This window comes from Plecotus auritus (genome assembly GCF_963455305.1).
Source record: "Plecotus auritus genome assembly, chromosome: 3".
Lineage (NCBI taxonomy): Eukaryota > Metazoa > Chordata > Mammalia > Chiroptera > Vespertilionidae > Plecotus > Plecotus auritus.
The window spans coordinates 194222941-194240425 of record NC_137772.1 but is presented as its reverse complement, the minus strand read 5'-3'; the positions used below and the strand labels follow the sequence as shown (position 1 = coordinate 194240425).

Genomic DNA, 17485 nt, shown 5'->3' with positions numbered 1-17485 from the left:
GCCCCCATGTGGTCAAAGATGGCCACCCCCATGTGGACACAAGATGGCTGCCACAAGATGGCTGGCAGAAGAGGGCAGTTGGGAGGGACCAGGCCTGCTGGGGAGGGTAAGTTGTGGGGGGACCAGACTGGTAAGGGAGGGCAGTTAGGGGTTACTGGGCCAGCAGGGGAGGGCAGTTGGGGGCAACCAGGCCTGCAGGGGAGGACAGTTAAAGGTGACCAGGCTGGCAGGGGAGGGCAGTTAGGGGTAACCAGGCTGGCAGGGGAGGGCAGTTAGGGGTAACCAGGCTGGCAGGGGAGGGAAGTTAGGGGTAACCAGGCTGGCAGGGGAGCAGTTAGGCATCAATCAAGCTGGCAGGGGAGTGGTTAGGGGGTGATCAGGTTGGCAGGCAGAGTGGTTGGGAGCCAGCAGTCCTGGATTGTGAATGGGATGTCCGACTGTCCGTTTAGGCCCGATCCCAGTGGGATTGGGCCTAAACGGGCAGTCGGACATCCCATGAGGGGTCCCAGATTGGAGAGGCTGCAGGCTGGACTGAGGGACACACACCCCTGCCCCCATGCACGAATTTCGTGCACTGGGCCTCTAGTATTAAATAAACACAGATATGTGAAACCATAAAATGTGGCAGAATTTTACATTTCTTAAATAATCAGTTTTATAGTCAGTCTATGGAGTTCTATGAGTGTCTAAAACCATACGGTTTATAAAGCAGCATCCTAATTCTGGCAAAGAAAACCTTCAGGCCCTTTTATGTTTGCCATTGTTACCTAAGAACAATGCTCAATAAACATCTGAATAGATGAATGAATGAATGGATAACTGGATGCAAAAATGGATCAGGTTGACTAATACCAAAAGCTTCATGATTAAGTGATTTGGGGAAAAGACATTAATGATACTTTCAAATGGTAAGTAATAAAACAAAATGTCCTTTACAAAATAATACTGAATGTGAACTGTAATTCAAAAATAAAAAATGTCCTAATGTAAAGCATCATTATAAATCATGATGTAAAATAAATCACATTAGTAAATCAAGAAAAACAATAATACCTCACAGAGTTATTTGTGTGTGACAATGACTATGTGGCTACAGCTACTTATTTTATTCAAAATTAGTCTGTGTATGTAATATATTAAAACTGCTGGCCCATGAGACACTGCTTTAAAATTAAATTGTATTGACTAAATGTTATAATTATTGTCAAGTTTGAGAAAATGTATGTTCCAGCCGTGGGCAAACTATGGCCCGCGGGCCGGATCCGGCCCGTTCGGCTGTTCTATCTGGCCTGCGGAGCTGAAAGAGCCGAGGGTTCTCTTGCTCTCCCCTCCGCTCCTTTACTTTGAATTTATATTAGTTCACACAAACACTCCATGCTTTTGTTCTGGCCCTCCGGTCCAGTTTAAGAACCCATTGTGGCCCTCAAGTCAAAAAGTTTGCCCACCCCTGTTCTAGACTGACAGTTGTAGGGGAGCTGGGGGAAAAGGGTGAAGGGATTAAGCAGTAGGAATTGGTAGTTACAGAATAGTCACAAAGACACGGATTCCCGCATAGGAAATACAGTCAATTGAGTCATGATGACTGTATGTGGGGCCTGGTGGCTGCCTGAAGTATCAGGGGAACCACCCTGTAAAGTAACATAATTTTCTAGCCACTTTGCTGTACATGTGAAACTAATACAGAATACTATTGAATGTAAACTGTCATTGAAAGTAAGGTATTTCTGCTGTCAGTATAAAGTAAAGCAGACCAGGCCTTAGGTATATATTAAGCACTCAACATGCAAGGCACATTACACAGCTGAAAGAGATCTTATGAGTGGCATATGTATATTTCCTAATGTCACTAGTGTGTATAATCATTTGTACTGTATATTTGCACATATTGCTGTGGAGTCACCTTCTAAGGCCCCTGTCCAAGTTAAGTTATACTTCCAAATATATTTCTCTCTTATTAATACAGCAAAGGACTTTGGAGTTTTGAGAAGGCAGAGCGCACTTTCCAAACTGACCCCTTCTCTTTCCAGTTCAATCTCTGGATTAATTGGTTAACTGTGAAAGGTAGCTGCCAGGGCACAAGAGACTTAACAAATTTCTTGGATTTTTTCCTCTGTTAATACTTCCTAATTTTTTTTCAACTGTGTGACTATGACTACTCTCATGCTGTTACTCTTTAGACATTTCAGCATGGCTTTCATGGAATGAAGAACAGAAGCAATTTTCTAGGTAATTCAGCAAAAAACAAACACTGAGGATATATAACTGTATCAGTTTTCTTCTTAACATTTTCTAATAGGTAGAGAATATGTGTGATTATTTCCCTAAGTAATCTCAGGGAAAACTACATTATGGCTACTCTTCTTAATTCATCCATAGAAAGTTTAATAGCTTTACATATCATATAATAATTCAGGTCTTTACAAACACAGAAATTTAATTTTTCTGCATTCCTCTTCTTCTAAATTAAGAAACAAATTATTAAAACCCCCCCTGATTCTTTTTCATGTTCTCTCAGGAAATGTTTCTTTAGCTCCTAAAACTAAACTAGCTCTAAATAGTCTTACTTCTAACACTATTATTATCTTTATACTAGAGGCCCAGTGCACGAATTCATGCACCAGTGGGGCCTGCAGCCTGGCCTGTGGATCAGGCTGAAACCGGCTCTCTGACATACCCTGATTCTGGAATGTGAGAGGGTGCAGACCAGGCCAAGGGACCCCACCGGTTCATGATTGTGGCCAGAGAGGGACGTGGGAGGTTGGCCAGCCGGAGAGGGACCACAGGAAGGCTCCAGGGCGTGTCTGGCCCATTTTGCTCAGTCCTGATCAGCCAGACCCCAGCAGCAAGCTAACCTACCCCTGGTGGTCAGTGCACATCGTAGCGAGTGGTTGAGTGGCCTTAGCATATCATTAGCATATTATGCTTTGATTTGTTGAACCGTCAACCAAACACTTAGCATATTAGGATTTTGTTATATAGGATCTTTACCTAATAATTGCATTGGATGAATGACATATCTAAAATTAAACTTATACCATAACACATTATAAGTGATTGATGTTTAAATCAAACATTTTCTATATGCCCTCATTGTACTCATATTTTAAGTTCTATTTCAGTCGCCCCTTCTTTGGGAAACATTTCCCACGGTCTCTCACTGAAGGTAATCTCTCTGTCCTAGTAACATCCAAAACACTTTATCTGTAACTCTTTATAAGACTTTGTATGATAGAGTATGGGTATCCATTTTATTACACTGTAAGCTACTTGTGTACAGTATACTATCTTATAAATCTTTGTAGCATTCATTTCTTATAATACCTGTCTGTGGAATAAATGATGCTAAATGTATGTATGTAAATTTACATGTACTGATCCTACTAGACCCTTATCTCCCTGTACACCCACACTTTAGTCCCGTTGCTGGCACACAATAGATATTCAATAAATATCACTGAATGAAAAGTCAAACTCGAAATGGTAAAATATATAGCTTCTTCGAAAGGGTACCTTGCTTTTGGGTGGCGGGCTGTTTGTGCTCTTGTCTGTGTGAATGCTGGTAGGAGATACAGCAGCACCGAGGTTGCCTTGGGGTATGCCTGGGAGCTTTCCTCCTGGGGATACCTGCATCGCAGCCAGCTGGGCAGCATATAACTGCTGCAGAAGAAACAGAGAGAGGGGAACATTGAAAAAAGACTCAGTGATAAAGTTAATGCACCCTTCAGACAGTACCTGCTTTCAGATATGGTATTTTTCCTATGGGTATCTTTGCTTAGTGCCCTGGAATACTTAAAGAAGCTGTCACCTAAACTTCCATGACTTACTTTTATGGGAGGAGTAACAGGGACTACATATAAGAGGTTTCAGCTTCGGGATGCGCAGAGGTTCTAAGCAAATAACAGGCTGTATAGTTACTCTTTCTCAAGATCTCTGGAAGGCAAGTATATCATTCTTTGGTCAAGACCTCTTTTTGTTCTACATATTTTAAATTTTACACAGTGTGTTACAAATAATGCAGCTTCATATATGAAGTAATTTTCCTATTATTCATGTTTAAAGTATTATGCCTTTCTTTTTCAGACTTGTTGAAATGAGCACCTGTAACAATTTTTTGTGATTGTTAGTTGTGTAGAAATACAAAAAAGCCATTGAGCAGGAATGGAAGGAGTTTTGGAAGAACATTATCTGGCCGGTCTACCTACACTGATAAAAATTAAGATACTGCCATAAGTCCACTTTACTTCATAATATCTAAACAAAGACAAACCTGAAATTATCTTGAGGATTTGGGTTTTCAGGATTACTGTCTAAACATACACACTTTGCTAGGCCATCACATAATCATGCTTACTAAATAACCAATAAAATATTCTAAAAGTCAATTTAATAATAGAGCAAACTTTTACTTTGATGATAGCTATATGATGTGGTATCTTAAAACAAGGAGGTTGTTTTAGAGCCAAGTAGTCAGATCAAAAATTTAAATTAATATTCTTTTCATTTCTAATTAGCAGTATGTGAAAAATTTTAAATCTGGATGGGGCAACAATATATAGTTATTTTTCCCCAACTCTGATCAAAACTTCTCACTATTCCCAGCTCACTGCATTTGCCACCAAGCACATCAATTTTCCTCATTGGCCTCTATTTCGAATACATTTTAATTTGTATCAAATAATATGTATTCCTTAAATTTACATTACATTACAGAAGCATAAAAAGGCTTCAACTCTTAGAGAATCTAATGTACCTCAGATCTGCTGGAATTTTAACATAAACCAGCCATTTTAGGACTGCTGAATCTTAATCTGGCTATTCATAAATTATCAAGAAATTTCAGTGGATTTAAAGAGGCTGACAGTGGTTCTCATACCTGGCTATATATGTAAGAGATGGTAACTTACAAATTAAATGCTGCTGTGACATCATTCAACCTTGTAAAAAATTAAGGTAATTTGTCTATTCATTAAAATATGTGTGTTGACTGATGTTAAAAGAAGGGAGTAAAGAGATGATTAATATTTTATTACACACTCTTAAGACAAAATTAAAAATAACAATAGGTGTCTATACTCAGTGAGATCTACAATCCCAGAACCACTGGTAGACCTTGTTGAGGGGAAAGGGGTGACATGTGGTGGGGATTGAAAAGCCACCCAAAGTTATAAGCATCCTGTGAACTATATAACAAACTCAAGTCTTTTATATGCATATACAATCCTATATAATAAAAGCCTAATATGCAAATTGACCGAATGACGGAACAAATAGCGGTACGACCAATGGAACAACCAGTCACTACGATGTGCACTGATCACCAGGGGGTGGACGCTTAATGCAGGAGCTGCCCCCAGCCCACAGGCCCCAGGCCAGCCAAGGTGGGTGCCAGTGGGGGCCCCGATTACCCCGCCACTCGCCCCGCACATTGGCCCTGATCACCGGCCAGGCCTAGGGACCCTACCCATGCACGGATTTCGAAATCCTAAGTAATTTTGAAATCCATGCACGGGTAAGGTCCCTAGGCCTGGCTGGCGATCAGAGTTGATTGGGGCCTTCTGGCTGCCAGCCGGGGCCTTCCTTCATTCCGCGCTGCCCTCTGGTGGTCAGTGCATGTTATAGTGAGCAATCAAACTCACAAGGGGACACTTTACAGATTAGCCATATATATATAATTTAAAACAAAAGCCTAACATTTTTCTTGAAAGGATGGCAGATAAAACCAAGAGTTAAATAATAAGATGTATTATAATAAATCTACTTTAACTAACAGTTAAGTCATTCTAAACATAAAAAAAAAACAAATTTAATCTCTAAACATAAAGAACTAAAGTTTTAAAAAAAAAAAAAAAAAAAAAAGAACTAAAGTTTTACAATAATGCTCACATCATGAGGTTAACCAGACTAACAGAATAACTCTTTTGCCTTGCACAATAACTTGACCCTTATCTTAAAACTAATGAACACACAACATCATAGATCATTAGGTATGCCAGTCTTTATATTGCTTAAAATATTCCACTTTTATTCCTTTTCCCTCTCCACATCCCTGCAGTAAATCAACAATGATTTTTTTAAATAAACAATCACATATGATTAAATTGTATCTACTCATTGATTACTTAGTGTATTCTTGGTGGTCATATGTTCATAAGTATGTTTCTTTATCTGTAGATACATATAAATAATCCTTACTCTTGTCTCACATTGTTACATAAGCCTACATTTTTATCTCTCCAGCATTTTGAGCTCCTTCAAGGACCATGATTTCCACCTTTAGTGGAACGGTTAAAAGTAAGGCAAACCTCAGTTCTAATCCCATGTCTAAGCCCCTGACCTTGGGCAAGTAAAATGAGGCACAAATCTATAATCTGCAAATTCAGGGATAAATAAAACTGAGCTTTAGTAGGGTTTCTGTGAGAAGCAAATCACATAATGTGTATAAAATACTCAGAAAAACACATGGCGAAGAATGCTGGATAAATAACTAATAATTTTTATATGTCTTCATTGATTTTTAGAGAGAGGGAAGGAGAGAGTTAGAAATACTGATGAGAGAGAAACATTGATTGGCTGCCTCCTATAGGCCCCCTACTGGAGATCGAGCCCACAGCCTGGGCATGTGTCCTGACCAGGAATAGAGCCAACTACTTCTTGGTTCATGAGTTGATGCTCAACCACTGAACCACACAAGCCAGGCAACTAGGTAGTATATATGCTAACATCTTGCCATATACTCTGGACTATGGTAGTATGGTGAAGGATACAGAAAATGAATAAACATAATTTCTTTCCTAAGTAAAGACTGATAAACATAAAATAGTGAGACTATTCGTGTACTATAACTGCATGCTACTGAAAAAACAGTAAATGAGTTAGTGCATTCTGATATGTTTTCATAAAAAGTATGTAGCTAAGCTGAGCATAAAAAATGGAGGTGGCATTCTAGAAAGGGAGAATAATTTAAAGAAAAGTACAGGGGCAGGAGTGAGTTAGTTGTTGCAAAGGGAACACAGGATAGTGTGGAGTAGTGAGTAGTTGGGAGGATGTGGTAGAAAGAACAATGTCCTAATTGAGTGTATGTCCTGGGAAGAGTAAAATAGTACTGGATTTGTAGGCTTAGTTCACCTTCTAGAAAAGCTTGAAATACAGGCAAAAGGGATTAAATTTAATATGTGGACAAGAGAAAGCCACTGAATGTTTGAGAGCAATATATATGACAATTTTAACTAAAATAAAGATAAGGCAAAATTATCAATTATGAGGTTATCAAAATTTAGTAGTGATATTTTTAATGATAAGTTGAGTTGAAAAGTAACAGTTGTGACAATGAAGAGGGGGAAATGACTCCAAATTCATATTAACTGGAGAAAAGTAAAAAGAAACTGAACAGGATGAATCATAATTTATATAAAATCTTCATTTCATAAATATAGTACATATAAATATTCACCTAGCATACATTTTCATTAGTGTACATAGTCATTGTATTATCTTTGTAAGACAGCCCAAAACACATATATTTTCTTCCTTTAAGAAACACAAAGAAGTAAGTAACACAGAGAAATTTTCCTATAATTTTGCATTGTGGTAGTAAAAATGCTAGAACCATTCAGTCATGGGCTTCCCCTAACACATAGCTCATTAAACACTTCTCTAAGTATTAAGAGCATGATGCAATGTATCTATAACAACATGAGCTTGAATTGTATTTATCTTAAAACAAAAAAACACAAACCTAATCAGTGTGTGTTTTTCTTTCCTGGCCTGCGCCCTGTGTACCAAAGCACTACTAGGCTGACAGTGGGCTGGGAGTTCATTAGCAGGCATTCTTGGTGCTGAGTTGTAATGATCCAATGTAGGGTCAAAAAAAAGTCTGGCCTGCTCAGTATGGCTCAGTGGATCAAGCACCATCCCATGTACCAAGAGGTCACTAGTTTGATTCCCATCAGGGCACATGCTGGGTTATGGGCTCGACCCCCTACTCCCCCATAGGTGGAGTGAAGGAGACAGCTGATGCATATTTCTCTCTCATTGATGTTTCTATCTTTCCATTCCTCTCTCTCTAAAATCAATAAAAAACATGACATGTTTTAAAAAAGTCTGATGGTATGATAAAGAACATATATTTTACTTGAACTAATTAATTAGTACAGGTTATAGTGCTAATTAATTTGCACTATTAATTGATTACTAATTGGGGGAAAATACTACAATTGTATTTGGATAACATGGCTTTTAACCAGTTAGATATGATTGTATTTTCTTATGAAGGTAATCATTTTACTCAGATAGTCTAAGCTAGTGTTCAGTACTTTTCAGTGCTAGGAGTGGAGAAATTCCACAAAACAGCCTATTTAAATTCTAAGGTAAATTACTTCATTAATTACTTGAGATGGCAAGTTCTTGCCACTTCACCCTAATAAGTAAGCTATTTTCCCCAAATTGGTTAAAACACAACTTCTCCCATTGGCTACTAGCCTAGTGCCTAATTGCCATCTGGAGTATCTGGACTCAAAGCATTAGGTAGTGATGAAACTATATATCACTATTTGTTCCCTCAAACCATTTACTGCCTAGCAAACTCCTTGAAGGCAGGGATTATGTCTCTATTATTTAGTACTTTCTCAGAAAATCCTAGAAGGAAGAAAAAAGAAGAAATGAGTAAAGGCAGAAATGAACTGCATAAAAGAATATCATTAATCTCAAACAAAACTATATTTCCAGGATATAGTTAATATATATTTAATAATGATAATGACATTTTAAAAACCTGAAAAGAAATTGGCATCACTTTATTATTTGAGGAATTAGGGAAAAACAGCTATTGGTGATGTTGATGAAACTCATTCATTCACTCATTCATTCCACTCACTGAAAAGGAACAAAGAAAATTAATTTCAAAATTTTATCAGCATAAGAACAAAAGATAGCTTAATATACCCATTGTAGCCATTATTGTAATAGTAAGTAAGTCAATTTAGAATTATGAACAGAAAAATTAGGCAAAGATTATTAGAAAAAGTTAATATCTTTTTGAAAAGACAATAGAACCAAGACATTAAGAATACAGATATTCTTAAATATCTTGGAAAATACAAATGAGAAATGCCTTACTTCTGATCAGTGGATATACACTATTTACTGAATCCCACATATTTATTATTTAGAGAGTAAAAAGCACTTAGTAGGAGCTAAGCTTTTAGTAGACGTAAACTATTTTTGGGGATCCTTTTTTATTGCTTAAATCAAAGCTTAATTTTCTATTTGAACTAGAATCTATTAGCAGGTGTTTCTTTCTTGTGATAAAAATTTGCATAAAGTCCCAGGAGACAGGGCTGACACTACATTCTGACAGTTACTCAGGAGTCAGTAGCATATGACAGTATATGGTTTGATTCAACTATTTTATCTTCCCCTACTGCAGCCATGGATTAAGAGAGAGGGACATTCATATTTTAATGGGAAAACAGTGCAAAATAAGTCGTGTCTACTATTCTCTTTGTCCTTACCCTCCCTTTTTCTTACTCCTCACATCTCTCTTTTCCATGTCACCCAACTTCACACTAGATAGGAGAGCTGGGTACAAAAAGCACAGAAAAAGAATTTTAAAAAGGACATTAAAATTATGACTAAAAACATTGTCTTTTCTAAATGCTGTATGGTAAAACATACTGATTCTTTAAGAAATTTGTGAACTTTGACATTGCCTGCCATTATCTGAATGGAGAGGGCTAACAGACTGGAAAACCATTTAATATTATTTTGTTGAATTAAAATTATTTTATAGGTAGAATAATTTTCTCCAAATGTTATCTCATATCCAACATCAGTCCATAAACGAGAGAAAAAAGAGCTATATTGTAACTATAAATGAATGTTACATATTTTTAATGTTTAATGAAACCAGTGAGGTTGCTTTAATTTGGCTGGAAGTTCAAATCCTTTATCAGTCTTGATTATCAAGCAAGCTCGCATTCAGAATTTAGCAGTGACTTCTAAACTCTTCAATAAGCAAACAAATATAGACCTAAATTTCCAAACACAATGGAATACTACGCTGCAGTAAAAAGAAGGAATTCTTACCATTTGCAACAGCATGGACAGAACTGGAGAGCATTGTGCTAAGTGAAATCGGCTAGTCAGAGAAAGATAAATATCACATGATCTCGCTCATTCATGGAATATAATAAACAACATAAACTGATGAACAAAAACAGATCCAAAGACAGAGAAACATCGATCAGACCATCAAACCTCAGGGAAGGTAGGGGAGGGAGGGGTAAGGGGGAGAGATCAACTAAAGGACTTGTATGCATGCATATAAGTCTAACCAATGGACACAATCAACGGGGGGGGGGGGGGGCGGTGAAGGCATGAGTAGAGGTGTGGAAGGCGGGGGGCAATGGAGCAATAAGGACACATATGTAATACCTTAATCAATAAAGAAAAAATTAAGAAATAAAAATAAATAAACATAACTTTTGCAGAAAAAATAAATAAAATATAAGATATAGGGTAAGAAAAAATAGCACCTTGAAGTTCAAATATATTCATAGAAATTACAGTTTATTTTTTTTAAGTGCAGGGACTGAAATCTGGCAATAAGAGTTAATATATATTCACTGTGTTAACTACTTGGATTAGAGGTTTTAAAACATGTGCATGGTCATTTATTAGGATTTTAAAAATAGGTAAATGTGTACTTCTAAAATTTAAATCAAACTTTATGATATATGTTAGATGTGATGTGTAAGGAAAGCATTTGTTTGTTTTTTTAAGGGAAGGGACAAAAATAACATTTGTGAGGAGAAAATTCAGAAAGCAATTTCAAGGCTCTATAAGTGTTATCTTTATTGCTTAATTTCAGCTTCTTAATGTAACTTAAATGTGGAGTTTAAAGAGAAACTAATGTACTGGAGAAAATCTTTCAAAACATATCATCATGTTTCAATGTGAATAAATCTGCTTTGCACATTGTTTTTCACAATGTTTCTTCACAGAAAATTATCAGAGCAACTAAGTTTAAACATGGACTTTCTTTTCCTAATATTGTCTGCTCTTCCTTTGGGTGTTACTCAAGTATATTGTAAAAAAAGAAAGGAAGAAAGAAAGAGAGAAAGAAAGAAAGAGAGAGAGAGAGAGAGAGAGAGAGGGAGGGAGGGAGGGAGGGAGGGAGGGAGGAGGATGGGTGGGAAGGAGGGAGGGAGGGAGGGAGGGAAAAAGAAAGGAAGGAAGGAAGGAAGATAAGTCTTAAATTTATGGGATCCCAGGGCAAAAATGCAAAGTGCAAATAGAAACTCACATGCCAAATTTATAAAAAATTACATTTTACAAATCATGCTAATACAGTGTTAAATAAAATATGTTTCACTCTCCCATTTTGACAAACAAATCTTCAACATATCTGGATGCAAACCACAATGTACCACTTCACAATAGGATGGCTATTATTAAAAAACAAACAAACAAAAAAAGAAAATTACAAAGGTTGGTGAAGATATGGAGAAAATGGAACCCTTGTGCATTGCTAGTGGGAATATAAAATGGTGCAGCTGCTATGGAAAACAGTATGACAATTCATCCAAAAATTAAACAGAACTACCATGTGATCCAGCAATCCCACTTCTGGGTCTATACCCAAAATATCTGAAAGTAGGGACTGGAACAGATATCTGTACACCCATGATTGGAACAACATTAGTCACAATAGCCAAAAACTGAAAGAAACCCCAGTGTCCATCAACAGAATACTAGCTCTGTACTCATTAAAGAATACTAGCATGCCAAACACAGTGAGCTATGAAACATAATGACATGTATTAACCACTAAGGTGACTGCTGGAAAAAAATGAAGACTAGGAAGAGCTGACAGCTAGCTTTCAAGATTGAGACTCTTAGAAAATTCTATGTATGGATGAAAGGCTTGGAGTAAGGAGTTGATGGTTAGAATTCTCTCCTAGCCTCCTTGTTGGTTAATCCTTAGAAGCGGAGACAGGACTGGATGAGTGAAGCATTTCTCTTGCTGCTTCAGCAACTCTAACATAAACCATGGGAGAAGGTGACTGGAGGAAGGTACCTGGGGAATTTGGTAAGAGTTTTCACTTCATCTCCAATGCAAAGTTCCAACTGGGGCATTTATCCCAAGGGCATGAAGGGAGTAGCAGTCTGTGCATACCAGGGATTAGCCAATCCCCTTGTAGGGCAAGTTCAAGTAAGCACACACAACCTGGGGGATTCAGGATCTTTTGCATTTAGACACACATTATTCTTTATTTAAAAAACTTAATTTTATTGACTTCAGAGCAGAAGGGAGAGGGAGAGAGAGAGAGAGAAACATCAATGATGAGAGAGAATCATTGATTGGCTGCCTCCCACACGCCTCACACTGGTGACAGAGCCCACAACCTGGGCATGTGCCCTGGCCAGAAATTGAACCATGACCTCCTGGTTCACAGGTTGACATTCAACCACTGAGCCATGCCAGCTGGGCTGGACACCATTTTTAAACTTGAGAGAAAGAAATACAAGAAACTGAAAGAGTATGTCAACTCAGAGTTGTCCAAATGGAGGAAACTAATAGCTATCTCAATGGTGCATAATTTAAAAAATGAACGAGTTGGAGCTACTGGAACATAGGAGTCAAAAGCAGATTACGTAAGGAGATGACCTGAGTGGACAGAGCCTTCTAAGGCTGCATGGTCAGCTGACATCCAGAGGTGATTCAAGACAGTAGGAGGACAAGCCACAAGGGGAATGTAGAGCAAGGTCTGCCTTCAGAGGAAAGAGACGAGCCACTTGGAAACATGTCTGAGAAAACAAGGGGCTGGCTGGTAGGGGATCCAAGGCAGAAACTATTCCTATTATGATCCACACCTCCATATATATACTAATATATAAAAAGCCAGGGTCCGTAACGTCCAAAATGACTGAACGTATGACCAAACGCCAGGCTGCGCGCGCAGCAGGCTCAGGTGGGCGGGGACTAGCGAGCAGGCTGAACTGCTGACCTCTTTGTTCCTCCTATGTCACGAGCGCTGTGGCGACCCAGCACTGGTTGCCCCTGCCGTGGGCACAGTGGCGACCCAACATTGACTGCAGCCATTGTGGGCACCATGGAGATCCAGCACGCAGTCGGGGATTGGTTGTGGGGCTCCGCCATCGCCCTACAATCGCCCCGGCAGAGGGAGGCCTGGCCAGGTCACCGGCCGGGGGGACTCTGTGAATGCCCCGAACAGGGAGGCCCAGGCTACCTGGCCGGTGGCAGTGGGCAGGGCCTCCCTCTGCAGGGTGATCTATCACGGGGCTCCTGGACTGCAAGAGGGCACAGGTCGGGCTGAAGGACCCCTCACCAGTGCACGAATTTTGTGCACTGGGCCTTTAGTGTGTATATGTGTGTGTGTATATATATATATATATATATATATATATATATATATATATGCCTAAGCAACCATTTGACTGGTAGCTATGATGCGCACTGACCACCAGGGGCCAGATGCTCAATGCACAGGCATGGAAACATGGAACAGACTGATGAATTTCAGAGGGAAGGGAGGAGGGGAGAGGGCAGGAAGAGATTAACCAAAGATCTTATATGCTGGTGCACAGATTCATGAACCAGTAGGGTCCCTTGTCCTGGCCTGCAGAGATTGGGCTGATGATAGCAGTCCAACATCCCCTGAGGATTCCTAGATTGCGAGAGGGTGCAGGCAAGGCCAAGGGACCTCACCATTGCACAAATATGTGCACTAGGCCTCTCTTTCTCTCTCTCTCTCTCTCTCTCTCTCTATATATATATATATATATATACACACACACACACTAATAAAAGAGAAAGATGCAAATTGACCGTACCTTTGCGACACCCACCAGCCAATCAGGAGTATGCAAATTTACCCAACAAAGATGGAAGGTTAATTTGCATATACAGGTGCCGAGCGCCCCAGCCGCTCAGGGCTTCTGGGCAGCATGGGAAGGCGGGGCCAGAGCAGAAAGAGGCGGCTCCAGGGCCAGAGTAGAAAGGCGGTGCTGGCCGCCAGGGAAAGGAAGGCCCATTCTTGCACAAATCTTCGTGCATCGGGTTTCTAGAATATATATATATATATATACACACATATGTGTGTGTGTGTGTGTGTGTGTGTGTGTGTGTGTGTGTGTGTATATATATATATATATATATATATATATATATATATATATATCTCACTCCTGGTAATATGTCTTGGAAAAGCTGGAATAAAAAGTAAAATATTAGCCCAGTTGGCGTGGCTCAGTGGTTGAGCATCGACCTATGAACCAGGAGGTCATGGTTTGATTCCTGGTCAGGACACATGCCTGGGTTGCGAACTCAATCCCTAGCAGGGGGCATGCAGGAGGCAGTCAATCCATGATTCTCTCTTATCATTGATGTTTCTATATTTCTTTCTCCCTTTCTCTTCTTCTCTGAAATCAATAAAAAAATATATTTTAAAAAGTAAAATATTATGTCTCGCTGTAGTGCATTTTTACCATTAAAAGCCACATGATGCTAAGCAGGTACTGGAAATATCAGGGGGGAACACTTTGTAAAGTATCTGATTGTCCAACCCCTGGGCTGTACACCTGAAACTAATACACAATAATATTAAATCTGAACTGTAATTGAACAAAGAAGCTATGTTATCTATGTACCTCTGCTCTCACCAAATATTAATAATACACAGATCTTTACTATTTATTCCAAATTGAGTCCCACTCAGTGTGATACTTGGATGGAATATGGAGCTATCAATTAGGGGTGGAGTGCTGAGAGGGTGTGAAAGTGGCATCCTGCTCAAAATTACAGAATGCATTTGAACTTACTTAAATCCTAAGACCTTTTTCACAGGTATGATGCTCTCGTGCTGTTTCTGTCACATTGCAGATACCAAAGCATATAAATAAGAAACACTTGAAATCAACTGATTAAAAAGGCTTTCTTCATTTTATCACATACAAGTAAATCTTAACTAGCTAGAAAAGACACACACACACACACACACACACACACAGACACACACACACATTGTGACTTTTCTAATTGAAGCAGTTCTGTAAAGAACCAGCTCTATTTGTGCGAGTCAGGCAAGAAAACACCAACTGATAGTTTCTCTCTCATGTTCTCCCTCCCTGCTTTTTCTCCTCCACAAGCCATCTCCATGTACTGTACAGTAATCCATTACAATATGTTCCAACATCTGCCTCCCCATATGATGTATGACCTATTCCATTGACCCTTTTTATGCCGCTTCAGACTTGCTGCTCGTTACTGTGGGGGGATGAGTACTGTGTCTATGCCTGAGGTCACCAACAAGTAAATACCTCTCCATTTGGCAAGGTAAGAAGGACACGGGCTGGAACGCTCTTCAAATCTTTATATACCAGTTACTATACTCATATCTCTAATTAATTTAATTTTGGGGAGCAATAAAACACTGCTGAAATTCCCTTCAGAGTAACAATAAGAAGAGAAATGCTTGTTTACCAGGGTGAGGAATTTCTGTTGTTACTGACTACTCAACATTTGATACAGAAAAACTGAGTATTATGAGAAAGATTTTTAAAGAAAACATTTCTGTTTGCCTAAGTTCATCATTGTGAAACCATTGTCCATTTTAACCCAATAGATTGGGGAGGGGTGTAATAGTCATCAACATTTTAAAAATAGCATTTTATCTCAATACAAAAAAGAATGATTAGTTCATAATAAGTCAGACTAAGTATTATTTTGCATATTATAAAAATCAGACTCACTTCCAGAATGAATAGTTGCTAGATTCTTGAAAATGTAAGGCACTCAGAGGGAGAGAGAATGTAAGAGCCAGGATTTTCTCAGTGGTGATACTGAGCCAGCCTAGAAGTCTGCATGCTGCTTCAGGGGTCACCATAACAATTCTGTGTGCTCAGTGGACAAAAGGAAGGCTCTCAGTGGTTCAATAACTTGCCAAAGGTTAATCAACTAGCAGTTCCAGAAGTATGAGTATCCATGATAGTTCTCCTTTATAGCTTGTGCCATATAAACTTGCCACATGGGGACCCATGTTACTATGTGAAAATGCTTTCCAAACTTAAACTTCATGTGATGAAATCATCTCCCTCTACTGCATTGGGAGTCCCCTCCCTGCTGGTCAGTGGAAATAGGATGTCTCCTGAACTCTGAGTCAACAATAATTTCCAGGCCAAAGGTTAAAGCTTCAAGAGTAAAGGGCTTCTTGATTGTCTGGTGACAGAACTATACTCCCCCTGAAGAAAAGCACGGCCATTCAAGATTTTTCTCTTTAATTGTTTTTGTTTCACTGCTAGTACTAATAGGTTAAAAGGAAAAGGACTTCTTCCTTCAGATTTCCCCCTTATTTTTTTCTTCATTATTTTCCCTGTAAACCTTTAAGATTAAGACAATTTGCCTATTAACATTAGTGTTGATTATTTGAGTACATCAATTAAGATAAATTGATCTAAATTTCAAGAGAAACATGGACACAGAATGATAACAATAGCAGCAAAAGTAACCATAAGAGCTAAAGTTGATAGACGGATGCTAATTGTATGCCAGGCCCATGCTTACATCTCTCTGAACCTTCTCAACAGCCTTAGGAAATAGATATTGTTTGTATTTTCTGGAGGAAGACACTGAAAGACAGAGAAAGTAAAAATCATTTGTCCAAAGGAACATGTAAGAGGCAAAGCTGAGGTTAGAATCCAAGTCTTTTCAGAGAGACTAAAATGCTTAACCTCTATGCTTTATGAACTTTCTTTCTTCTGGTCATTTTAATACAGTCGTAGGATTTGGGGCTTTGGGTCAAAGAGTTGGACAAGCCTGAGGAGGGCAATTCTAACAGTGCTGCTGACAGAGGCTGGGTTCTTCTGATAAAAACTATATTACTGCGGATGTAGGGCAGGAAGTGACAAATATTCAAGAGGCCACTTTGCCTCGCATTTTCACCCTGCTTCTTCCTCTCGGCTACTTTCAGTAAAACGTTGTTTCAGTGGGTTTTCCTCTCAATTCACTGTGTTGTAAGAGCATATATAATGTTCTTGGGCAGATCAGGAAGGGCTTCCCTATAAATATAATTACTTCGAGTGAAAGTACACACATGGAGTAGGAAAAAGCCCTGGCAGAATAGCCTCGTGGTGGGAGAGAACAGGACAAGTACCGGGTCCTGGGAGGAGGCCAGTGCGGCTCCAGTGGGGTGGGAAAGATATTTGCAAAAGTAGATGGGAAGCTGTAACAGCTTAAGAAGAGGAAAGGCATAATTAGATTTGCATTTCCACAAGATTAGTCTAAATATAATAAGGAGAAGTTATTGAAAGGGTTTGGTTCACCTGCAGCCCACTTTTAACTGAAGTAACATCTACCTAGTCACTTTTTTTTACATGATTTAAAATTGATTCAAATCAATGTAGAATAAATCTGGACATAATTTTCAACATTCTGAGTCATTCTTATTTAAATATTTGCTCTTTCCTG

The 17485-nt window shown here is 38.9% G+C and overlaps 1 protein-coding gene across 1 annotated transcript in view; it reads right to left on the bottom strand.

Moving 5' to 3' along the window:
• The window catches only part of SOX5 (SRY-box transcription factor 5), a 403151-nt gene that overhangs the window by 72368 nt on the left and 313298 nt on the right, over positions 1-17485 (bottom strand). The window contains exon 9 of the mRNA XM_080660592.1: positions 3511-3657. Within this exon, the coding sequence (XP_080516718.1) occupies positions 3511-3657 (147 nt within the window). The remainder of the gene's footprint in view (positions 1-3510; positions 3658-17485) is intronic.